The sequence below is a fragment of the Haplochromis burtoni genome, unplaced genomic scaffold, assembly GCF_018398535.1.
Source record: "Haplochromis burtoni strain Fernald_Lab_line unplaced genomic scaffold, NCSU_Asbu1 Contig_114, whole genome shotgun sequence".
Taxonomy (NCBI): domain Eukaryota; kingdom Metazoa; phylum Chordata; class Actinopteri; order Cichliformes; family Cichlidae; genus Haplochromis; species Haplochromis burtoni.
Window position 1 is genome coordinate 444,139 of NW_024582475.1, and position 25,571 is coordinate 469,709.

The following is a 25,571-nucleotide window of genomic DNA, read 5'->3' on the forward strand; positions in this document are numbered from 1 at the left end:
AATTTACATTAATTTACAAATTTACATTAATCAAAATCCCAGTTTGGCTTTTATAAGACCGATTTACAATATAATACATAAAAGATAAGATCAGCTCAAAAATGTTATGCATGTACTGCAGGCTTTACATTTTTACAATAAATGTGACACAAATACACAAACTAGTATGCAAATGAGCTCCAGTGGGGGAAAAAAAACTGGCACTTGACTTGTGACTGATTTTCACATTGAAGAAAACACTGATCATAATGCATGAATTTTAACAAATAAAATAAAGTAATACATTAAGAGGAACTTGTTTACCAGCACATGAATCACCACTGCTATGTGACAGTTTACTAAGAGGTTGTTTGCTTCACTGTTTGTTTTTTTTTAAAGTGGCACAGCATAGTTAATAATATACTGTAATCTTTTCGCTTTTGATGTACTAATGGCTGTGACTTCTGGTAACAGCTCATATCTGTTTAAAAAAGACAGTTTTTTAGAAAGGCATTTTATGTCAATCCACTCAGTTAATATTTTATTGTTTTGGTACTTTAATATGACTTTTGACAGTGTTAAACTCATCAAAGTGGATCAGGTGGCCCGTTGCCAATTTCTGTGGTGATTCACAACAACTTTGTCCAATTAGAGACTGGTGAGTCAAGCAAATTGTACTTACAAACCTCACAGGATAGCTGAACAGAGGTTGAAAATACTTGTAGAAATGTTTTGCATGTGGTTTGCATACGACTGCTACGGGTTGTTCTTTAAATACAAACATCCACATCGGGAAAGCCACAACACTGACAACATTTGGAGAGAAATATGGTGGCGTTTGCTACATTGCCCCAGAATCCTTCAAATGAGACGGTCCCGTTGTTTATGGTGCTGCAAAATAATTAATTTTACATGTTAATAAAAATAACGAGATATCACAAAGTCATACTTAATAGCCTGAGTGCATATCTGATTTCTTCCAATTAGTTTAGCCACCCGCAAGCTTCTTTTTAATGAAAATGTAAATGCATACCTTTGAAAGAGCTCTTGACAACATTCTGCAACGTCTGAAAGTGTGGCATTGAAGGGTGATCCGTTAAAAACCTCCACACAGTCCAATGGAGGAACAAAGAGGATGCCTGAAAAATCAGAGTGAGAGCTGCTCTGTAAAAACTGCACAGAAAGATGCTGTGGAGATACACTGGAAACAAAACAAACTAACAGAACTTTACCTGCAATGCAAGCATTGATGAGAGATACACATGTCCCGGTGATCATGGCTCTAAACACCAGAGATGAGATGTCATTTCTTCTTAATGGGCATATAGATGCTTGGAGAAAAGAAAACACACAGTGTTAGAGAATCCATTACTGAGAGAACACATTCTGGATCAAGGCAAAAATGTGACAATAATATGATTTAATACTCACAAAGACCTCCAATCACAATGCCCAGTGAGCTGAAATTGGCAAACCCACAAAGAGCATAAGTGGTGATGATTTCTGATCGGACCTGAAACAAGAAAAAAAAAAAAAAAAAGATTTCCAGCTCACATTCATACTGACAGAATTTAAAATATATTCAGAACTAAAAACATATACTCACAGATATCCACTGCCTTTCATCTCCAATAACCTCAGCAAGTCCGTCGAGCCTGTTTTGCTTCAATTTAGATAATTCCTCATACGCCACAAACTCATTGAGGAAGAGCTTTGTCCCAATTAGCTTAGCCACAACGAAACTCTCGTCGTATGTCACTCCCATCATAAAGGCCACAGGCATAAACACGTAAGAGCAAATTAACTACAAAGACCAGATAAGGTTATTTGAAATTTGTTAGACTGATATCTTAAATTCTCAGAAAAAGGAAAGCACAGTAAATCAGAATGTCAAGCAAAGTTTGTGTGCATAACGGACTAATGTTTCCCTAAGATAAAACACACGGAAATAAGCAGACAACTTTAACTTTATGGTTTCTTTCTCATATTCACCCCACCCAGCAAACACAAGCCAGAGATGGTTTATCTTTGTTGGGTGGGGTCAGAAACATTAATCACTATTATAGGAAGTTTATGCTGTAAATTCTTAACTTATCTAAATACATTTGTCAGAATAAGTAGTTGGGTATTTATTTTACACTGTCATAATACAAGTCAAAGTATATTAAAATACTACACGTCATACAGTTATGATATAATTATTTAAATGATCAAACACAAGTATTTATTATTAGATAACTTTACTTAGCTTAATTTTCATTATAATGTTATAATATAAAAATATAATTCTAAAATCTAAGGAGTTTACAAAATGATCAAGATACCACATTAACTTTCTGTTGCTAAAACATACCTGAAATGTGACATCAGGATATCCCACCATTCCTCCAAGCCATTTCAAAGCTGAATTTATGAATCCGAGGATAGCAAGAAAGGCTATAAGATTTGCTGCAATGTTAGCAACAAGCCCTATTGATGCAGATGCTCCACTGCTGACTGCTTCCAAAATATTCTGCTCATCACTGAAATGTTAAAAATAAATAAATGTAGACAAGATATTCTGAACCGAACACACACAAAAAAAGAAAAGACAACATTATGAGAAGAAATTCAACTGTGTACACACCCAGAAGCCACTTTGATGTTCTGCTTTGATTTAAAGCGACTCTCCTCTGTTTCTGGGTAAGAAAGCTTAGAGATTGCCAGAGCACACGGAGCAGCCATCACAGAGGCTGATATCAAGGAAGATGCATCAATCTGTGAAACACAATTAAATAACATGTAACTGATTAGGGTAATTACAGCAGTGATTAGCAACACTGTCGGTAATATACATTTGCATGCTTTGAATATGTTGTGACTTATTAAAACCACCCATCAACGAGACAGACACATACCACATATCAAGTCATGTAAAATGTTTTTAAGGTTCCCTTTTTCTTATATCACAAATTGCTGACAGCAATAAAGCTGTTGCTAGTAAGAAAAACCTGGGTAAACAAAATCACTGATATTAGTCCTCATTATCCTTTTGTAATGCTCATTCAGCTTTTTTACCCAGATAGAAACCTCACGTTAGATAAGATAAGGAGCCACACCTATGTCTCTACCAGCTAGCATCTTTTCCTATATGAATCTGGGTCATGATGCTTGTCAGCAGAACTACTGAAAACTTTAAATTACTCTGTACTCTCAGAAACCTCAAAGGCTGTTTTTCTCTCAGCTCTAAGACCAAAGTGGAATGAGTTAAATCTGCATTAGGTATTCAGGTGTATTTCTAAGTATGTGTTCAGTTTTGGGTCCATTTTTTTCCTTTTTCTTTTTAATACTGCCATGAGGGTTTTTACTGTTTCTTTATATAAAATTGTTTGCAACTAACTTCATAGCCTCAGTCCAGACTAATCAGGTGCCTTATCACAGTTTGTGTTCCTACAGTAACTGAGAAACAGTGCTGTGCTTGTTCCCTCTCAGGAGTTTAAATAAAACAACAAAGGTCCTTGAGCCAGAAATCAGTACTGGCTATGCCCCTCACTGCAACTTTTTTATGTTGTTTTGCACTCAGAGCTTAAATTGCTTTTGTTTTTTTAACTTACAGTTGAATCTTTGTCTTTTTTTGTGCACGTTACGTTTTTATTGTATGCTTCTGTATGGGATAAGATACATTATGCTTGTATGAAAATAGGTTTATCTTAAAAGTTTTATCTCACCCCAAATGAGATGAATGCCCCCATAACACTGCCCGCAATTGTGGCAAATCCACCAGTCATAACAGCATGGATCTCTGATTTGGTCATATCCTTCAAATAGGGGCGGATCAGCAGTGGTGCTTCTGTCTAATGTACAAAAAACATTTAATTACATGCACAAAAGTTCAAACAATGATGTTCGTAAAATAGTGTTGAATAAAATGTTGAAGCAAGAAGTACCTGCCCAACAAATATATTGCCTGCCACACTCAAGGTCTCTGTGGAAGACGTTCCCATTGTTATCTGCATAACCCACGAGATCTGCATGGACAAAAATCGTGGCCCTTAGTAGCAGATTATTACTACATGAGCAATAGGAGCACAGAAGCATTGAAGATGCTGCAAGCAGTGTATTTTACCTTCAAAATGAGCCACTGCATAATCCCCAAGTAGTAAAGGACCGACATCACGCTGCTAAAGAAAATAACAATGGGCAAAGCCTGAGGGAAAATCATAAAACTCAGGTTAGCAATGCTCAAGTTAAATAATTCATAATCATGGTTGAGGGTCCATTCATTTACTTACTTGAAAGGCAAAAATGTTTCCAATCAGATCGCCAAAAACGAACGATGAACCTTCTTTGGTGTAGTCGAGAAATATCTGAAATTACAATTGTAAAAATGGAAACTCAGGATAAGATTTCATATATTATTCATTTGCTTAGTAAATGAATTCATGACATTTCTGATGCACATACCAATACATTTTATTAAGGTAAATAAAGTCGCCAATTAGTAGAGATGATAAGCTGTCAAACACACTGTATATTAATTAGCAGGCCACGTGCGTGTACACACTCAACCCTCGGAGGACCAAAGAGTAAAGGTGAATACTGTAATAAAGCAGGTCTAAAGATAAGCATGTGTGGTAAATAAAAGAACATGAGTCCACACTGTTGTGTCATAAAAGGAACATCTACAATTTAAATGGAAGGTAAATAAATGATAAAAGAACTGAATGAGTGTTAATGTTACTTGGAAGTGTTATGCTGAATAGTTGTGGTGTCTAAATTATAATTTGATTGACAATGAAATGCTCATCGTCATATAATACCTGCACTTGTTTTCCAAGCCAGTCGAAAGCTATAAATCCAGGCTCCGTTCGTATAATAAAAAGGCCAAGGCAGAACTGTATCCCGAGACCCCAAAACACAGGCCTCCATGATACCTAAAACAAAATGTGAAAAAAAGAAATGCTTTGGCCATGAGATACATAAAGCAGTCTCCATAAAAGTCAGAATTATTCCATGCAAGCAACTCAACTAAATTGTAAGATGATAGGGGCACAAGGACAGAGATAATCTGAGATACGATGCCCAAAAATGTTTCGAAGGAGATGTCATCACAGTAAAGGCTGTGACTCAGTGGAAAACTAACCATTGTCCTGTGTGCTGAGAAGAGGAATAGAAGCACGATGAACACGCAAACTCCGCCAAATGAGATAAGCTGGGTAGGACGCTTGCTTGTGTCTAAAGCGAGCCACACCACAAGCAAGACCACAACCACCAAAATGAAAACCCTGGAAAACACATTAAAGCCACACAACATGACTTAATAGTCACAAGGAGTTTCTTCACAAAGAGTCTGTTCTTTCACCAACTTTAAATTCACTCACCATTTTATCCATTTCAAGTTTGATTTAAACCATCTGACGGCGGGCTTGAAAAAGCGACTGATGCTTTTCCCCTTGTACTTGTTCAAAAGTTCCAGTGATACAGCAGCAACAGCCAAACAGGTCAGGACTACAAGGGCAGTAGCCCTCTTGAAATCCAGGACACATGCCGCAATGAAGTACGCCACATAACCTACAGAAGAGAAAAGCAATTCATCATGATCACTGTCTATACTGAAATTAGTTTACTCAAAGAAAAGTCACAAACTTTGCCTGTGTAAAGGATACCATGCAGAACCCTGCTGTATATATCTATATACCATTGTAGATACCTATATACTATTCATAATACTGTCATTTCCCATGCATATCGCATATTGCATGTAGAGCAGTAGTAATCAATCCTTTATTTATTCCATAATATATTCAAACATCTTTGCACTCTGCACCACTGTATATATGAATATAAATGTGCTGTACAGGTTGCTATTGTATGTTTGTTTATTTGGGTAAATAGAGTGAGAGCAAAAAAAAAAAAGAAAATGAAGCCCCATTCTTTGCACATCTACACATACTTGGTCAATAAAGCTGATTCGGATTCTGATGCATATCTGCTGAATAAACTGATGTTTCATAAATTATTACCTGCTCCGAGTACACCCAGGACAATGTATTTGAAGAGTTTTGAATGAGCCTTGATGTAATTCTCTGTGGCATTAATTGGTCCGGAAACTTTGCTGAAGTAGAGAAATAAAATCAAAAATCAGAAGTAAAGTCAAAAGCAATTGTTCACTGCAATTCTCTTGAGTAAGTAGAATCATATTTCAAATTATTTTCAACTTGTGTATACAGTATATTGACAAAAGTACTAGGTCAGCTACACGCTACTCCTACACGAGCTGCTAGACCTATGGAAACCCAGGCCATGAAGTTCCCTGCACACAGTTCTTGTGCTGACGTTAATGGCAGAGGAGCTGTGCTGTTACTGAGTGGTGCTGGTGATCTTTAGAGCTCTTGGTTACCCCACTCTTTAGCCACTTTGTTGCTGAACTACTATGTTTCCTAAAAACCTTCGGTGTGCAATAAATACTTTCAGAGGAAATTTCACAAATGGACTTGTCACAACTGTAGCCTTGTGTTCCAGTACTATGGTCAAATTCAGTGAACTCTTTAAAATTGTCTTCAACAGATGTTTTTAAAGGCAGAATGCACGAACAGGTGTTTATTTCAACAACTTTAGCAGCGGCAATTAGACTGAAAACACCTGAATTCAAAGATTAAGCGGTGTGGCACAAATACTTTTGTCCACACAGGTTATTTTATACAACATTAGATAAATCTTAGCCATATACTGGATTAAAAGAATCTTATCCATTACAGATTTTGTTTTGTATGTGTGTAAAGTATACACACAAACTGTCGAGTAAACAAATACAGTACAGAGGCATAAGGCACATGCTATAAAAACTTACATTACAGCGCTCACAATAAAACTGTAGGACTAGTTCTATAAACAGAAATAACTTGAACTGACACACCTTAGGTATGATCCCAGTTCCAGTCTTTTTTTAGGCTTTTTGGTCTCATTTTTTATGCTGCTGTAGTGATTAATGTCATCCTCCTAGGAAAATACAGGTAATTTATTAAAAGCATGTTTCATTTGAAAGTAAAATACAGGACAACATAACACATACCTCTATTTCATAAGCATGGTTGTCCACTCCGCTTCCATTGTTCTGGCTTATCTTTTCGAGGTGGACATCGTATTGGTCCGCTGAAAAACAGGATCATTATTCACTTCTATGCAGCTGCCTGTGGGAAAGCAGCTGCAACTTGAACAAGCAGGAGCAGGAACAATAAGTGACAAATCAAATCTCGATTTTTTTGGGGTTTTTTGCTTTTTGCTATGTGAGATAAAGAAAGCTTAACATATGTCCACATAATCCTGAAATCTTATGCGAATCTATATGAAAATTGTTCCACAAAAATACAAATTCACAACTGCAGAACAAACAGCTTAATACAAGGAAAAGCAGAGTTAATGGCTTACTCATTGTGCGTCCTCCTAGACCCAGCTGTCAAATGCTGTGCTGTAAAATACACTGCAGGGAATACACTGCCCTCAGTGATACATCTTATCATTAATTAACAGACACGTAGCGTACTTCTCCAATCTCTCAGGAAGTACACAACAGAGACGTTTGTGCCATTCAGGAGGAATGATTTAATGTGCCTTATGAAGCAATACTTTGAGACGTGAAGCTGACCATGTTTTGCATTTCCTAAGTTGCTGGAACGACAGAAGAAGAGTCTTGAATTGACTCTTAAGAGGCATTTCCTAAGAAACACAGTAGGTCAGGCATGACTTTATCTTTAGGAGGTTGTTAGCACCTATAAGTCATAGAAAACTCATATTTGTAAAATTGGGTATCTAAAAATACATTTGTCACAAGCTTCTGAATAATCAACATGATTAATAACAGAAAGGAGCCCTTATATCACAAACAGAATAAGTCTATAGTTATATTAGCCTACTTTAAAAATAAAGCTCAATATGTGGCTGATAACCCTTAATAGCATAACTCTCAAAAAGTGAACACTTTACATTTGACTGCAACTATTTTATCCCTGAAAGGCTTTGATATATAAGACACTTTTTGGTAAGTCAGCGTCAGCAGTGTCAAGTTAACTTGTATTAAATCTTTTTTCTTCCTTTTTTTAATGATTAATTTGAAGAGTAAGCACACTGAGTACTTCAGAATCAGAGAGCCTGGAATTCAGCTGCAGCTGTTATCTGGTCAATTAAGTATATTGCAGCGCAACCCGTACTTTACTTTCATGGTGATGATTCACGATTGGGTGTAGTGGCAGCTGTTTGTTCCGCTTTCACCTGGTTAAATATAATCTTGTCTAACACATAAAAAATTATGATTCCTTTGAAATAGAGTTAGTGCATGCTTGGTGACACTCAGTGGGGACTCAGTCTGTCTGGAGGAAGTGATAAAGAATAATTAATATTTAAAAGTGCAGCCCATTTGCCTTCAGTTAGAAAGCTTGGCACCCTGAAATCCATTAACAGATATTAATGATCAGTAACAGATTTTGTGACGCAACATTAAATAGACTGAATCAGCAGCCCGAGGAGTTGTTTTTATGTTAATTTCCCTAACAAGCTCAGATTGGCAGTGGAGTGGGAATAATGTACCATTAATTCAATAAGAAGCCCTCTACTTTATCCAGCATTAAACTGAGTTTGATAAGTCTGTCAATTTATATTTAAGTATCTTTTTTTTTTTTTAAACCAGCAAAATAAGTTTGTTTCATCTCTTAAATGCATACAATCAATAGCATGTTACTTCTATTACGTTTACACTAAATAAAGCCTTTATTTATTTATTGTTAGCTGATGACTAAGTGCATGCGCCTATAAATTTAATGCGAACTGCTGTCACTTCTGGAAACCTTGACTTGCGGGAAGGAAGCTGTAGAGCTTTAATGCCCTCAGTTATGTCTTACAGGACGTTTATATAGCTTCTTCACTAAAATACTGGCAGTTTCCCAAATCAGAGGCTGCTGAGGTCACGGATCTTTAGAGAAGATCACCCTCCTCACCAAATTATCATCTTAATTACAGCCAAAAACCCATTATTAGCCCATAAAGTGTTAATACCACAGACATATTGGGATGACTTCCAGTTTACAGCATGATTTGTGACATTTCACAGCATGGATCTGATGAACACTTTAACAAATAACTGGAAGCCAAATGAACTTGGTAATTGGTGGTTATAGTGTTGTTTATATATTTCTGATAGGATTAGTTTTATGTCTATGAATAGCTGTATACAGATATCACGGTTTACAAAACCGTAATTTAAAGGTATTTTGAGCATGCATAGTATTTTGCACATCCCCTGAAGCTGAGAGATCTTTGCCAGGCAGACGTGTCTGATGAAAGGCACTGTTTTTGCATTTTGGGTCGTTTGGGGCTTGAATTTTTCTTTAAAATTCACCCAAATTAGGAGGACAAGGCTATATTTCTGTGTTTACTTTTCATTAACCAAAGACAAGAGCTTTAGGGAATTCGAAACAAGCTTTCCGACACCTATAATAATGTTATTTGTTTGCATTTTCAATATTATTAGTAGGATTTAGTGCCTCATTATACATTGACCCGGACTTAAGGTTTTTATTTGCATTAAATTTTAATATTGTTAGCATTACCCAACCTTACCGAACACCGAAGCTTCGTCGTTTGTGAGTTGCAACTCCGTCCTGAACCTGAATAAATATTTTAGTGGACCTTTAGTACTGTCGTTGAAAGCAGTCACTCCCGCCGCAACCTCAGGTCTGTAAGACAGCGCCGAGCGTTTCAATCTCCCACTGAAGAAAAGGAAAACGAAGTTAACGTTAGTAGCTTGTAGCCTAGCTATGAAACATTAAAACAGCCTAGCCTAGCTTGCGAATATTTAGTGCAGACAGTTAAATGGCTGAGTAGCTAGTTTACTAGAGCTGGTTAACACACTCGGATCAAATGGTGAGCACCCTGTGTATCATTACGTGACGACTTTACTCGTTTGGCTGAATTATTTACGCCGTAGCATGTTGCTAAGATGGGGGCTAACTCGCTAGCTTAGCTCCATTTTACAGCTAACTTGTTAGCTGGCTCCTGTGTGCATCTGTCATATAATTTGTCCAGTGAGTGGGTTTAAAGTTTGTGCTATCTGTTAAATCGCTTGTGCTGTGCGTGTTTTATTGCATATTTAGCATTAGCGCTGGAGATGTTGCCCACGTTTAGCTTGCTGGCTAAAGCTAGCGTTGACATATGACGCGTCTCATTTGCTAAATAGTTACTCTTCAGTTTATAAAACAGCTTTTTTTTCTCTTTTAGTTTTTTATTTTAACAGTTCTTTAAGCTCATGCTAAGTCACAGCTGCGTCTTTCTGTAGGTTTGTGAGACTGTACGGCCATGGGTGACATGAAGACCCCAGATTTTGATGATCTCCTGGCAGCTTTTGACATCCCAGATGCCACTGGATTGGATGCCAAAGAGCCCATCCAGGGGAGTCATGAGGAAGCAGAAAGTCAGCTGAAACACACAGAGATGTGTCTGGATGACAGCTTACTGACTAACCAAGCTATACCACCCTCAGATGTCCCAGCTGTAAGTGTTATTGTGAAAAATACAAGTCGGCAGGAGTTACTTGAAGAATTTAGTGATAGACTTCACTCGGGACCAACATTGCAAAATGGATTTAGGGGACAAGACACTTCTGTGACCTCTGCTGAGACAACTAATACCAGCTTCTCCAAATCATTTGTGTCCACATTGAATGGGAAGGCTTCAAGTGAGCTTTCTGGAAAGCCACCTATACCAGATGAGGCACCATTGTTTCCTCAGGCACTTTCAGATTTAAGTCCAGTCTCCAGTCCTGAGCATGAAAACACCCAATCAAGCAGAGAGGAAATACTTCCAAACGAAGACAGACTATGTTTCCCAGAAGCTTCAGTTTTGGACACTTCAGTCTGTCACAATCCCAAAAGAATGGACCTTAGCATGTTTGATAACTCTTCCAAGGACTCTAATAATTACGAAAGCATACAGAGGATTAAAGGAGCAGAAAGTAGTAGAAGCGAGGAGCTTTCTGACATCTGTGGTAGTAGTGAAGCAGAGAAAACACCTGGACTACACAGTGAATTTCCTCCACAATTAGGAAACCAGAACTTCACTGAAACCAACTGCAATTCAGGAGCACCAGTGACTGTTCCCTTATCCCTTATTGCCCCTTATCCACATGTCAAGTCACAGACATGTAAATTATCCTCTTGTCTTGATGCTCTGGTGGCTCTGAATGCTAGAAAAGATCCCAATGAGCAGACAGATCACAGAGAATCCCCAGCTGTTCAAAGTGACTGCATGAAAGCTAGCCCCAAGGTCCCCATATCCCCACGAAGCCCCAGAAGTCCACTTGAAGCAGTAAAACGATTAAGGAAACCACCTGATAGCCCTGTGAGTATCTGCAGTGACAGTAGTGGAAAAGCATCCCCTGCAGTGGTATCTGGTTCACCTCCAGCCATACCTAAGGTCAGGATTAAGACCATTAAAACCACATCTGGGCAGATCAAGCGTACCGTCACCAGTGTGCTCCCAGATTCAGAAAATGAAGACGTGCATTCTGCCTACGAATCCTCTCCATCGCAGAGTATGATTAGTGATGATTCATACTGTAATGCATCTCCACATCAGTCTCAAGCTCCTGATGGTGTTGTTGGGGTGCCAAGTAAAGGTAATGCAGCCAATACAGCTTCGGCAAAAGTTTCAAACAGGAAGTCGGAGGAAAACTCCCGGAGGTCAGGTGTAATGCGCTCTGCACCAGTAGTCCGTAATACTAAAGTCAAAAGATCTGCCGCACATCAAGTGCACAAACCAAAGAGAGTATCAGCCACTACAGGCCATGCAACTGCCACAAACTTCCTTCCAAAAGCAATGCACTTAGCTAGTCTAAACCTTGTCCCTCACAGCGTTGCTGCTTCAGTAGCTGCACGAACCACCTCCTATCAACAAAGTCAACGCACACTCTCCTCCACAGTGTACAGTACTGTCCCATTAGTGCATCAGGTCAAAACAGCCAATTCTTATCCCCGCCTGTCTAATCCGAACCCATCTGCGGGAACTTTAAACAGACTGTTGAACAGTGCCAACCCCGTGCCTACATATGTGCCAAACTTGAACCCACCTCCGGGAACCAATATCAACCTTCCACCACATGGATACTGCTGCCTCGAGTGTGGGGACTCCTTTGGGGTGGAGAAGAGCCTCGCATTTCATTACAGTAGGAGGAGTGTCCACATTGAAGTAGGATGTACACACTGCGCAAAGACTTTGGTGTTTTTTAACAAGTGTGCCTTGTTGGCTCATGCAAGGGAACACAAGAACGGTGGCACAGTGATGCAGTGCACACAGCTCAATTTGAAGCCTATAGCAGAAGAAAAAATGTTTGTACCCCTGAGTAGTGAACTGGTTAGTGTGGGCACTTACTCCTCGCCATTAGTCTTGCCTAAAAGTGAGCCTGTCCTGCCCTTGTATCCGGAAAGCGTCATCCGCCATCGACTCTGTTGTTTGGAGTGTAACAAGCAGTTGCCTGACTACAAAGCACTCGCAGGCCATTACCAGAAGCTGTCAGAAGATACAGAAGAACTGGTGAGTAGCTAATTGACATTTTCAAGTATAAGGGTGACAACAAATCACTTGAGAAGACCACCTTGCAGAATTTAACAAGTATCTAAGCCTATTAGTGCTTACTCTTAAATGTTTTTAATCTGTAAAAGTCACTCAAATCAAAGTAGAAAAGTGCGCTTCAGGGCATAGATTTATCATAATGAAGCAACACGATGCCTGGTGCCACTTTGTAGATAATTTATCTGATCTGTTTCTGATTGATTACTGAGGTACAGATGAGTAAGCTTATTCTAGCTAAAGAGAGAATACTGCTTTGTATAATTACTTACTTCATTGTAGCTGTTAATTGGATTGTTTTCTATAAAAACAAATGTATTTTCTCTATCACCAGATTTGTCCTTTTTAATGGCACCACTGTTTGTTTGTTTTCCACTCAAAACTGTCTTTTTGTTCTGTTCTGTTGTGAAATACCAGATCTGTAAAGGTTGCTCAATGCTGCTGCCCAACAAGTGCAGTTTCAGAGCTCACCTACGCATTCATGCACATAAGTCCCCTTACTGCTGCCCTGAGTGTGGTGCCCTGTGTCGTTCTGCAGACATCCAAAAGCACGTCAGGGAAAACTGCCTGCACTATGCTCGCAAGGCTTGGTACAAGTGAGTAACTTGGCAAGAAATGCAGGTGTTTTTTTTTTTAAAAAACCCCACAGTGTACAGTGCACTGTTGCAACAATTATGTTTTCCTTTTCTTCCAGATGTCTTCACTGTGATATGGTTTTCCGGACCCTTCAAGGACAAAAGACTCATATCGAAGAAAAACACTGTGAGGTCTTGTACAAGTGCTCCATCTGCCCGGTTGCATTCAAGACCTCCGACAACTGTGAACTGCATTTGAAAAATAAACACAGTACTAGCAAAACAACTCCAGAGTAAGTTAACATCTCATGACCTGACGGTTGAAAACTGTGGGCTTCTCCTCATAGGCTGCTTTAACAGTTTTTGCTTTCTTTTTGCAGGTTAATCTTAAAGTGTTCCTGTGAGAAAATGTTCAAGAAAAAGCAGCTACTGTTTCAGCATTTCTATCAGAATTCCAGCAAGCGTGTTACGTCTGTATTTAAGTGTCCAGAATGCAACTCAGTCTTTCCACAAAAGCTGCTATTAATGCAGCATTTCAAGGTTAGAATTAAATATATGCATTTTATTTAGATGTTTTACATGTTTATCATTTTTACCTCTCAGACATAAAAAGTGGTCAGTCAGCACTGGTGAGGTGTAGCACTGATGGTTGTCAGTATTTTTTAATATATTCCCTGCAAGTGATCCTTTAGGAGTTTAGGATGTCTATAGGAGTTTATATTTGCGGCCACACTTCTTATCTAAAATGATTTGTGCTAAAGTTGTCAGACATCTGGGAAAAAAAAGGTTCCTTAGTCCATAGAAGAGTTATAAAGTGCATCCAGTAAAAGTAAGGTGCTGTGTCCTATCGTGTTTACTTTTTTGGGTTTTTTTTTTTTTTTTTAAACCTTTAAAACCATACACCTGATACAGATCAATCAACACGGGAAATCATTAACTTATGCTCCAGAAGTAGTGTTCTTTTGTTAAAACACCAGCAAAGAAACAGTTAAATGTTACTGTGTAAATACATTTGAGCATAATAATGTGAATTTTGTGTTTCCTGTTCTGCAGGGTGTGCATGTAGGAAACACGATTGAAGAGACAGAGAAGAAGAAAGAAACTAAGCATGCTGACTTGCACCAGGAGTCTCAGTCTATCCAAAAACAGAAGAGTCACTACCCTATTAAACAGACAGTTGCTACTAGAGAGAAATCTGAGCAAGACAGCAAAATCCTAAATCGTGTGAAACCCGCTGGATGGACATGTAACGAGTGCCTGCAGCAGTTCACTGAGCGAGATGCCTACGTTTCCCATTTGAAGACCACACACGGAAAGGTATGGGTGCACTGACCCCGCACTGACGTCTGCTGATGCAAAACATTACTGAGTGTTGTGCTCTTATGTCTTGAGTTGGTGTCTTAAAATCTTGACAGATATACCAACAGTGTGCCACAGAAGACCGCTCAGACAGCAACATCAGTAAATCATGTAAAGCCTTGTCTGGGTTCCTGTATTAAAACTGTGGTACCTGGGTTTAGATGCCTTGAATTGGCATTTTTCCATATAAACACAATTATTTTTATTTTTTTAAGAATGTAAAATTTGTGTTTTGAATTGAAACTGGGTCATGTAGAATATACAGTATTACTCTGGAGCAGCTTGCCAATTACCACCACCCTCCTTTTTTTCCCCATGCCCTCTGTTTTCTCCAGGATACACAGTGAGTTTTTAGACTCATTGGGCTTCAGTTCACACTGAGTAGAAATCGTCTTACCCTGCTACTAAATGAGTACAAATGCAAAATTATTCCCCATACACACTGCTCTGTTTTGTTTATTTTCTTTTTACTATACTGCTTTACATATTTTACCATACTGTTATACATATTACTATGCAACACGTTTAGCTCGAGATGGATCATGGAGAAAGCTGTAGAGCTTTCATCACTTCACCAAAATAGCACAGAATTTCCAGCTCAAGAAACTGAAACAATAACGTTCTCAAAGCAAACACTTTTTCCTAGTTTGTTCTGTTAGAATGAAATACAGAATAAAATAAAAATATAGAAGATAAAAATAACAGAAGTGATGAGAGTCCCCTGTGCTGTAAACTGTGACTCAAGTTAAATTAAAAAAAAAAAATAGAAGGGGTGGGTGAGGTTTATTATGAACATATTTTGTTTTTGTGCGTAATGGAAATAAAGTAATTGAACCAGTAAAAAAAAAATACTACGTTGAGTACGTGTTTGGGAAATACTATTAGTTGGACCAGTAGTATTTCACAGCTGTGAGTAGCCAAAGAGCAGTAGGGCTGAAATGAGTCCTGCACCTCTAACTCAGAGTTTTTAGGTCAACCAGTATAAGCAAGATGCATTTTTATTCTGGTTTGAATTCCCAGTTAGATCCAAAATTGTCTGTTTCAACGCTGATGCTTAAATAATTCACTTAAGCTCATCTTGTCATTCCTACAAATTATTTATTTATTTATTTTTGTCAACAGTCCGTGAAGAAGTATCCCTGTCGACACTGTGTGTTGTCTTTCAACACTGCAATCAGTCTGAGACGACACATTCGCAATGATCATGATGGGAAAAAGAGGACTTATACCTGTTGGTAAGATTTTGAAAATGTATAAATAATAATAGTAACTTTGGCCACAAAGCAGTTTTTAATTGTTGCTCCATCCCTGTTTGTTAGGTATTGCATGGACAAGAAGACAATATTCACGTCAAGTGTGATGTTGAAGAACCACATCAGCCTTATGCATGGAATAAAAAATCCTGATCTTAGCCAAATGCCAAAAATGCCCATCCAAGTAGACAAAAATGCTTTGGACAAGGTAGCAATTTATTATTTCTCAACACAAACATAAATGCTTCCAATCTGCTCACTGGTCTAAACTGCATAACTTGTGATTTCCAGAGGCTTGTATCAGCAACACCTGATGTGGGCACACAGATGGAGGTTCAGGATCCTGCAGGTAGTCTCGAGGCTCCTTCAGCTAAGCGTCTGAAAACTCAGTTCCGCTGTTCGAAGTGTGGCTTCGTCACAGACAACAGCACAGAGTTCCAGCAGCATATACCTCAGCATAAAACCGACGAAAACACTCCTCAGTGCCTTCACTGTGGCCTGTGTTTCACGTCCGTGCTGTCTCTCAATAGACATCTTTTCATCGTACACAAAGTCAAAGATCCAGAGGGAGATGTTAAAGAGAAGGAGCAGGATAATCAGCTGGCTGGATCAGCAGAATCTGATGAGGAAAACAATTTGTTTCACCAGCTAAACAAATCTGATCCCTCACCGGCCGGAGAGCAAGAAAGTCCGCACTGCTCCACGAGCACAGACTGTAACTTAAACCTGAGCACTCACTCTCAGACACAAGCAGTCTCTCTCCAGCAGTGAGAGCCACCTCAGCTCCTGTTTAAAGCTGCTTTAATATCCTCAGTTTTCATGTGAAAGTCATAAGGGATGCTTGATGTTTTTAGGCAGGTCGTACAAAGATGTAATGCCTTTAATTTGGACAACCTATTTAGAGGCGGTGCAGTATATTCTAGCAGATACATATATTTAATACAGAACAAATATTTTCATATTATTTTTTTGTTTTTTAATTTAACCTTGTATGTTGGTAATATATTAATCTTGCCTTTCACATATAACTGCACTCATCACTCATACTACGGTTAAACATTTCCCCCTCCTGTTTTTTTATTTTTTCGTCAAAATTTTTTGCTTAACATTTTCCATCCACCCTGGCAGGAGACTCAGGAATGTGTGTTTGTTTTACGGTCTGGTATTGATTATTGTAACAGTGTATTGGTGGAGTTTCAGGTATTGTTTCAAATTATTTAATGCCTCACACTAAATCCTGAAGGATTCAGGCTGCTTTTTTAATATTAGTAGGTTTTTATTTTTTACGAAACACAGTATAATTGATTGTTCATGTAAAAGCAGTAATTACAAGTTCATGGTTTGGCCTTTTTTTAAAAAAAACAAACAAACAATTTTATACTGTCTGTTTTGGGGGTGTTCTTTCACGTGTTTGGGAGAAACGAAGAGGTATTACATGTGTTCTGCAGCAGTATTGCTGTATTGAAAATACCTCAAATTGCCAGAAGTGGGTTTTTTTTGGTTTTTTTTGTTGTTTTTTTTTTTTTGTTTTTTTTTCCAGCAAGTGAACGGTCAATGTTACGTCAAATCAGGGTACATTTGTTGAGGATGATCCAGAGAAGGTGTGAGAGTGAAATTCATCAGCATGTCAGAGTTAATGTTTTATGAATCAGCACCTGGGAACGTGAATGGGAATGCAGTGACTTAAAATAAAAAATATCTTAGATTAGCACTTGGCAAAAGGGGGATACTTTTCGGTTGCAGGCTCTGATATGTGAAGCGACACCTCGTTTTGTATTGACTACGTGACAGTTCCTACCTCCGTGGTAAATGGCAGTGATTGTTAAACGTCGAAAGGCTTTGAGAAGTTGCAGTTAATCTCAGTGCAATGTAAAAAAATTAGTTTTAAAAATGTATTATCCCACATTAATAAATTTTATAAATTATTTTGGGAATGACATTAAGTCTTTTTATGGTCATATTGACTCAACTGACAAGTGAACTTTTCTATGAAAGTGCTGTGTGAGCTCTTTGATTCTCTGTAAGCCCTCGAATCACCACACTGCAGCTGCTTACCTGCAGGGGCTGAGAGGAATTACTTGTTCACTGTTTGTCTTTTTGTAATGCTTGTCGAAAGATATTTGTACTTTTTGATACTGTGTACAGTGAGGACTTGGTTAAGAATTTGTGTACCTACAGTAGCCAATTAAACTTGGATTTACAGCATTTCTTAAGCCATTTCATCTGTTCAGCATGCAGTGGCCTACGTGCCTTGCTGTTACATTAAAGTACTTACAAATAAATTGGTGCATTTAATTACAGATCTGCTCTGTCTTGTCTTTCATTACAGACCTGCTGGGTTGAAAGAATTTAATGTAATCGGGGTGTGATAATCAGTAGTTTTGCGACGAGGTCACGTGCTTAAAATCGTCACAGCAAGTCAGAAAGGCACAAGGCACTCTAATGTGCATCATGCATCCAATAAGCAACAACCACAGATGGATGACTTCATCCCATTAGAATATTAAGCCGATCCTGTCTCAGTATAACTGCCTGTACCCAAAGTAACAGAAGAGATTTCTTTTAATTGACCAGCTCCAAATTAATTGGAAGCACATCTGAGAAATGAAAGGCACTGTGACAAAGATGTGCAGGGGAGGACTCCTGTCTTCTTTCATCCTTATCTCATACATTGCTTTGACAACTTCAATGACTCTTGATTTGACTGAGCTGAGAAATAAAGTTTCAAAGCTCAAGGTGAATCCCAGGGGGAATCTGTGGGCAACGGGTAAGTAAAAATTACACTGCTGAATGATTGTTTCTTTGTTCTGTTTGCAAATGCAATGTTTACAGAGAGTTTGCATGTTTCATTTAATAAGGACATTTCATGGGCAAGAAGAGCATTGTGGATAGTTCCTTTGTGAATTCTGCCTTTGAGAATATAAAAGATACAGCTGAAGGCAGAGATGTGAGACCTCTGCACGGAGTGGAAGACCTGCAGGCGCTCCTCATCCATATTCTGAAAACTGCCCAACAAACACAAGGAGAGCAGGCACTAGACAGGTGAGTTATGTATTATTACTCAGTCTAATACCGCTGTTAATCCTTCCATTGTACAGCTTTCTGTGTTTTTCTCATGCATTTAGAGAAGAAGGACATCCAGTTCGATCAGTTGTTGCGTGACATCCTGCTGATGAAGAGGAGGGTTTCTGCTCTTGTGAAAATCAGCTAAATTATGTTTTGTTTTTTGTCTAACATAACACGTATATGTTGGCAAGTGAGAAACACTTCTGTTGTTTTACTTTATATTGTCTATGACTTTATTAAAAGTGCAGAGAATGTATTGGAAGTCTGTGTTTTCATCTATGTTCAAGTCACATTCGCATACACACAGTACCTTCAGATAATCAAGTTTCTGGCGCCCCCTGCCGGTCGGTAAAGGGAAAAACCGCTTTTAGTTAACATATCCGGGTGAAAGTGGCAACGTGCTTTTTATCACATCCCAGGGTAGTTTGAGTGGCAACTAGCCCCAGTTATGCCCCTAATAGTGATGTGTGGTTATCCCTGTAGTGGTAAGTCACGAAGGGCAGAAGAGCTGAAGGTGTATTTTGAAGAAAGCACAGAAAGAAAGGTTCATATTGTTGGAGACGGAAGCCTGGGCGTTGAGAAAAACACTGTTTACGCAGGCAAGTAAGCTTAGCACGCATTCATTAGTGTGCTTCTTAAAGCTTTTCAGCTTCCAGGGCTTTCAGTCTTACTTGGCATATTTTTGTATGTTATTAGCCACATAATACTGAGGTAACATTACCGGCCTTACACGAAGCTTAGCCGGGGGAATAAACAACAGAGGCAGGAGTGCTTATTCAGCGTTTGCGCTTATCGATGCTTGGGGCGGCTTTAAAGTTCATGACAATTACAACTGTGTTCGCCTGCTTTATGAGCGCTACTATTCAATTAATTTTACTTATTTAGCGTTAGCAGCAGTAGTAGTTAGTAGTAGAGACAGTCCAGTAATCTCTTATGAACAGGCACCTGGCGAAGGTGGGGAAGAAGGATTGCTCTTTAACAGTAAGAGACCCTACAAAACCAGTTAAAGAAGGGGCAACCATCGAGGATGATTGGTTGGAGGCCAGAGGAAAGAAAGGAGACTATTAGCAACAAATAGAACAAAAGTTAATTTCATGCTGTAGTAGCATATAAATGCATAGGGAGTGAAAGAGGCATCAAGTCGATGTGCTTACTGCATAGTAGAAAATCCCTCAGCAGCAGCTATATTCCTAAGAGATTGGATCCAAGCTTGACTATAGGATTTGTCATAAGTGGAAGTTTTCAGGCTAATTTGAAAAGTAGAGAGAGTGTCCTGTATGCCAAACTGAGAGCTGGTTCCACAGCAGAGTTGCCTGATAGCGCCCATTCTACTTTTACAAACCCCTGAAATCACATGTAAGCGGAAACTGCTAGTAATAGAGTAGTATGGTACTAGGAATGGGAATATATCATGACATTTCAAAAAACACTTGCGATTATGAGATTTATTATGATGTAGGGGGGGAAGCGACATTTTATGACGTTTGCAGCAGCAGGATTCCTAAATGAGTAACTGAAGGGCATTTTCAATTCTCCTTCTCCAATGAGCTTCTGTTATTGATGACACACTTCCTAATTTGAAGAGCAATGGTACAATGGCAGCAGCATTATTGTGCAAAAGTAATAACACAGCAACAGATACAGTGACACAGCATAAGTCATAAGCCTGGGTAGTGTTTTCCCTGTAAATTTTAAGTATAAAGTAGTTGCTTAATACTTTAGTTTAACAATAACGCGTGCAGCTGGCCATGCTCGGTGAAGTCATTTTATTTACTTCTGGGTCTAACATAACCAGCTGATTGTATCTCCTCCTTTATAGACTGGTTGTAAAAAAAAAAAAACCTGGGTTTTTTGCTTCAAGCTGCAAGTTTGTGTCCACAGTTAGTGACAACAGTTTTCTTGGATATTTTGAAAAGTACACTGCTTTGCTGAAAGTTGTTGACGTAACTCCCTTTTTAGCTACCAAATGACCATCAGAGGCTCTTGCTCTCACAAATGCCTGGGCTTGTCTCGTTGTGAGCATTAGGGAATTTAAGCAGGATGTTGCTATAGCAACTACATAATAATATGATACTTTGATATTCATATTATTATTGTGGGTGATATGACATGGCACATCACTTGGACCTGATCATTTTAACTGTGTTACTGTTACATTATGCTTTTAGAATTAAACATTTTGTTTTTCAAAACTTTAGTTCTTTATTATTTCCGTAATTGTTAACATGACTAAGGAGACTGTTTGCTTCAACTGGGCAGACTTCTGCATTTACTTAATTTTACTGGAAATGTTTCAGATTCTCAAAAGGAGAAAAATGTCAGAGCGTCTCTGAAAGCTGAAGTGGAGAGGTGAGTGTTTAAAAATCTGCTGTAGGATCTGATGTTGCACAAAACCCACACATATTTTAATGCTAATTCTTTTTTGGTTTTTCTGGGTTGTTGTTTTTTTTTTTTTTAGGAAAGTCAACAAGGATGACATTGTTATTCTAGACTCATTAAATTACATAAAAGGTAAGTCTTACTACTTATTCTGTAATTGTCACAGTTACATTAAATATTGTGATTTGTAGTTTAAAATTTAAATATGTTACAGGCTACCGCTATGAACTGTTCTGCCTCATCAAACATGCACAGACTCCACACTGCTTGGTAAGTAGACAATTAAACATACATTTTGAAAAAATGTTACCTTCAAATGCAATCGTGGTATGTTTGCGGGTTTTCCTTGTTAAGGTCTACAGTTTGACGTCCCATGAAGAGAGCTCATTATGGAACACAAACAGAGATGCTGCTGATCAGTACAATCAGGACATGTGAGTGAGAAGCCTCAGTATGAGAGCACGACTCTTACCTTACCTGCACTGTTGCATGTGTTTTTTGTTTTTAGTTTTAGTTTTTTTGCAAACTGTCTCACATGCATTTGGTGTTTTGAAGCTTTGACGCATTAGTTCAGCGATTTGAAGCTCCGGATTCCAGAAACCGATGGGACAGCCCTCTCTTCACTATCCTGAAAGATGACACACTTCCAGTTGAAGCCATTTCTGATGCACTTTTCAAAAGAAAAGCACCCCCACCGAACCAGTCTACTCAGAGTGTAAGTCTAAGGCTACGTCCACACTAGCCCGGATAGATTTGAAAACAGCGTTTTCGTCTGAAAATGCTCCGCGTCCACACTATCGCTTTCAGTCATTTTCACAGAGTTGTCCGTCCACGTTGAAACGGCCGAAAACGCTTACGTTCCAGTACTGCGCATGCTTGAAACGCAAGACAATTCGACTTGCCTCATTTCCGTCTGCCGTTTATTTACTTTCCGGCTCCTTGAAACGTCGCGGCAAAATGTCGAGGAGAAGCACCGAGTTTTTTAAACGGACTAACAATGAGGTGGAGTTGTTGCTGAGGGTAACACAAAAGTACAAAGTTGCAAAAGCGAGTGAGAATTAAAGAATTTGAAGAAAAGCTGTCTGAAGCATGTGCAAACTGATAGTAATCTTTAATAGGGCTGTCAAAATTGAGAGCAAACAAAGCAACCGCTGTATAATGCCCTCCGCTATCTTAGTTTAATTGGTCACTTGACTGCATCACATGACTAAAACGTGTCATCGTTTTCCAAAAGGCTCCGTTTTCGCTGTCCACACTGCGACGCGACAGCACCGTTTTCAAATGTATGCATTTTCGAGAGCATTTTCGAGACTCAGTGTGGACGGGAGGCCAAAACGGAGAGAAAACGATGCATTTTCAAACGAAAGCACATTAGTGTGGACATAGCCTAAGAGACACTAGTTACAATCAGTCTGGAAATCTACAATATTTACTGCATGCATGTGTTGCTGTTTTTTTGTCTGATTGTGAAGGAAACCTATTTTTTTTTTCTTCTCTGTAGCAACCGCTGTCATCAGCAAACTTTTTATACGAGTTGGACAAGATCACTCAAGATGTCTTGATGGTATGTTGTTTTTTTTTTTGTTTGTTTGTTTTTTCTAGTTTCACATCATTTACTGGTCATTCAGGTAGTTTCCCATGATATTTTTTTCACTGAGCTGGACTGCTTTTTGAGTTATGTCATATTCTAAGTGAAATATGACAGAAGAGTCTTTTTCAGAAAAATGTTTACAAATCCTTTGTTGGGGTATCAACATTCCTCTGCATAATGTAGACTTTGTTCTATGACTCAGAAGGTATTACATGTATTTACAGCTTTATACGTTACATCACCAGCCAAGATGCAATTATGAGTGAAGCGCTGATGAGGTATTTAGCTTGGCACACAATAATAGCCCGGTTCAGGTTCAGGTACAGGTTACTGTTCTGCAGTCGTGAGTCATCCATCCTCACATGCAAACACATGCAAATGGACAACAAATGCGCATAGTGCAAAATACTGAAATAACAGCTAATTCTAATTAATTTTGGTTATCACGTAGCCCTTGAAAGTGACATAGCTGTTCCTGTGAAGTAATGACTGCTCGAACAAAGCTGTTAATTAAACCTTGTCAGTCTATTACATTCACCTTGCAAAGGGTGTGAGTCGTCAAGAAAAAGTGAACCAGCCAACCGCTGCAGGCTTCCTAGGTGCAGGGGCTCTAAGTTCAGCTGTGGTTCACCAGTCAGCCTGTTAGATGACTGAACAGTTCGATTCGTTTACAGATAAGTATCCAGACCACAAGCCCAAAGAAAGAGATAAATCGGATTAAACAAAAGAACGATAAAATAAACCCATCGCAGTTTTATCAATGTGGAAACCAGAAAGCCTTCTCAAACGGGAGACTCGCTGGTGCACACAGCTTCAAAGACATTCATAACACTGAACTTCAACAGTCTGACCCTTAATAGATGTGACATTGTGTTTATGAGTGCATCTAAAATCAGTGATCATATTTTTTGCTTGCCTCATTTTATTCACTTTTGTCAATCACGTTGAACTGGTTTTCAGCATGAGTAACATCAGTTTAGCATGAGGTAAAGTGAATGGGGTCAAGCACATGCTCAGTGGGCCTTAAAATCTCTGATTTCACCATTGTTTCCAAATATTTACATTACAACTGATTTGAGGGGAACCGGTCTAAAGTCGTTAAAAGTTTGGGGATAACTACATTTGGAATTAGGCATTTAAACTATATGAATGGGTACTTGCTGTTTATAAAGATTTGTTTAAAACACAATAAAATCACAGGACTCAGATGTTGAGCTCAAGATTTGAGTAAATGCCCACAAATATTATTAGGTCAGTGAGATTTTTCCACAGTCATGGAGTGAAAATCTACATCCTGCGATTAATGTTAAAGTACTGACTGTGGCTGTGTGAAATTCCTGGATCTCAATGCTAAAATCCAAAGTGTTGAAAGGATTAGAAAAACAATCGACAGCTTTAGCTGTTAACTGCTGACTGTCCAACGTTTAATAAAAAATGAATGCACCCTTGCACGTTGTAAGTGTGGGAATTTCTGTCTGCCATTCATGACATGAGCATGACATGATTACCAAAACAAGGCAACAGAGTAAAAACATGTGAATCAGCAAAAAAAAATCAATAATAAAAATAACCTCCTCTTTGTCTTTGTTTTGACATCGAGCTCATGTATTTGTTAGCATGCCACATGTTGCACTTCCTTCTTTATGCGATTTCACACAGATCACGGCGTTCTGTTGCACAATATCTGCAAAAGTTTCCAGCAAAATAAATTAAGAGGAGTAAATACTTCTCTAATTCTGATTCATTGTTCCTTATACTCTTTGTAGAGATCCCTTTTTTAAAAATTCATTTTTATATGTGTGTTTGATAAATGTAATTAAATGTTTTCAGGCGATTTTTAACGCCCAGAAGACGAGCGTTCCCGGGGATCTTATCGCAGTTCCAGGAGCTTCGGAAAAGATATCCTTTTTTAAACACAACTTGCGTGTGCCCAGTTATTTTGAACACACAATTTTGATTAATATTTTCACATTAAACAGATTTTTGTAGTTCCGTGTGGGACGTCTGTCATATTTAATGACTGTGTGAAATGCTAATTTTCGTTTACCTCCCGGGGTTAATCACCTCCCCTCAATAGCGGGGGGGACAACACTGTTCTATCTGAAAGCATTAGATGAGGAGGTGGAGGAATGTGTGGCCATCACATGACTTAAAAGAAAGGTGGATCTACTAAGCAATGTTAAAGGTCTTGTCTGTAATTGCATGCTGTGGGATATGTGGTGGGGAGAAACCAAATTATATTTGTGGATTTTCATTGGTTGCAGGACTGTGAAGCACCTTCTCAGAACCAGCCACTTTGATTTTCTTCTTTGAAGATGTTGGTCCAAGCACAGCATAACTTAAAAGCACATCATCTTCTGTTCTGGCCAACCTTTAATAAAATGGGCATAATCTGAATTTGAAATGATGCCAGCAACATTCAGTACAGGTTATTTCGTTCTGTTGTCCTGCTCAAAGGTTTAAATGCAATACTGGGGCTTGGAGATAATTTGGGCTTCTGTTAGGTTCTACCTGTGGTATTTTTCTTGTTCCTTAACTCGCTGTTAAACATTGAGCTCACCAGAAATGTCAACATGGCAGAGCTGCGGAAATTACGGCGCCAGTTCATCAGCTACACCAAGCTGCACCCGACAGAAAACACGGGACAAATTGCTAATATGTTTGTTCAGTATTTAAATAAGAGTCTGCACTGACAGTGTGTAGTGTTTGGGTTTTTTTGTTTTTTTGGGGGGGCGGGGGTTGCAGTTGTTCCGTGACAAATAAATGTATTTAACA

General features: G+C 38.7%; 3 protein-coding genes across 4 annotated transcripts; 2 read left to right on the forward strand and 1 right to left on the reverse strand.

The window, feature by feature from the left end:
* Window positions 1-13: 13 nt before the first annotated feature.
* slc28a1 (solute carrier family 28 member 1) lies at window positions 14-20,494 on the reverse strand. Of its 2 annotated transcripts, XM_042223549.1 has the most exons (19): window positions 19,981-20,494; window positions 9,571-9,719; window positions 7,031-7,110; window positions 6,875-6,957; window positions 5,982-6,073; window positions 5,340-5,529; window positions 5,102-5,243; window positions 4,779-4,892; window positions 4,251-4,325; window positions 4,085-4,165; window positions 3,906-3,986; window positions 3,687-3,812; window positions 2,606-2,736; window positions 2,333-2,501; window positions 1,586-1,783; window positions 1,411-1,492; window positions 1,212-1,310; window positions 1,013-1,118; window positions 14-870 (listed from the first exon to the last, which is right to left on the reverse strand). In XM_042223549.1, exons 1-19 carry the CDS (start codon window positions 20,298-20,300, stop codon window positions 750-752), a joined length of 2,439 nt encoding a protein of 812 aa, XP_042079483.1. In that variant the 5' UTR covers window positions 20,301-20,494; the 3' UTR covers window positions 14-749. The 2 variants fall into 2 exon arrangements, with proteins under 2 accessions (XP_042079483.1, XP_005928757.1); XM_005928695.3 differs by lacking the exons at window positions 9,571-9,719; window positions 19,981-20,494 and adding an exon at window positions 7,387-7,530.
* Window positions 9,692-18,042, forward strand: znf592 (zinc finger protein 592). Its single transcript, XM_005928693.3, has 9 exons — window positions 9,692-9,873; window positions 10,286-12,537; window positions 12,991-13,169; window positions 13,268-13,441; window positions 13,529-13,688; window positions 14,202-14,465; window positions 15,630-15,742; window positions 15,827-15,968; window positions 16,052-18,042. Exons 2-9 carry the CDS (start codon window positions 10,306-10,308, stop codon window positions 16,529-16,531), a joined length of 3,744 nt encoding a protein of 1,247 aa, XP_005928755.1. The 5' UTR covers window positions 9,692-9,873; window positions 10,286-10,305; the 3' UTR covers window positions 16,532-18,042.
* Window positions 19,181-25,571, forward strand: kti12 (KTI12 chromatin associated homolog). The gene is made up of 9 exons (XM_005928696.2): window positions 19,181-19,425; window positions 21,124-21,175; window positions 21,285-21,337; window positions 21,420-21,475; window positions 21,560-21,639; window positions 21,761-21,920; window positions 22,707-22,769; window positions 24,627-24,695; window positions 25,346-25,571. The coding sequence occupies exons 1-9, from the start codon at window positions 19,275-19,277 to the stop codon at window positions 25,487-25,489; spliced, it is 828 nt and encodes a 275-aa protein (XP_005928758.1). The 5' UTR covers window positions 19,181-19,274; the 3' UTR covers window positions 25,490-25,571.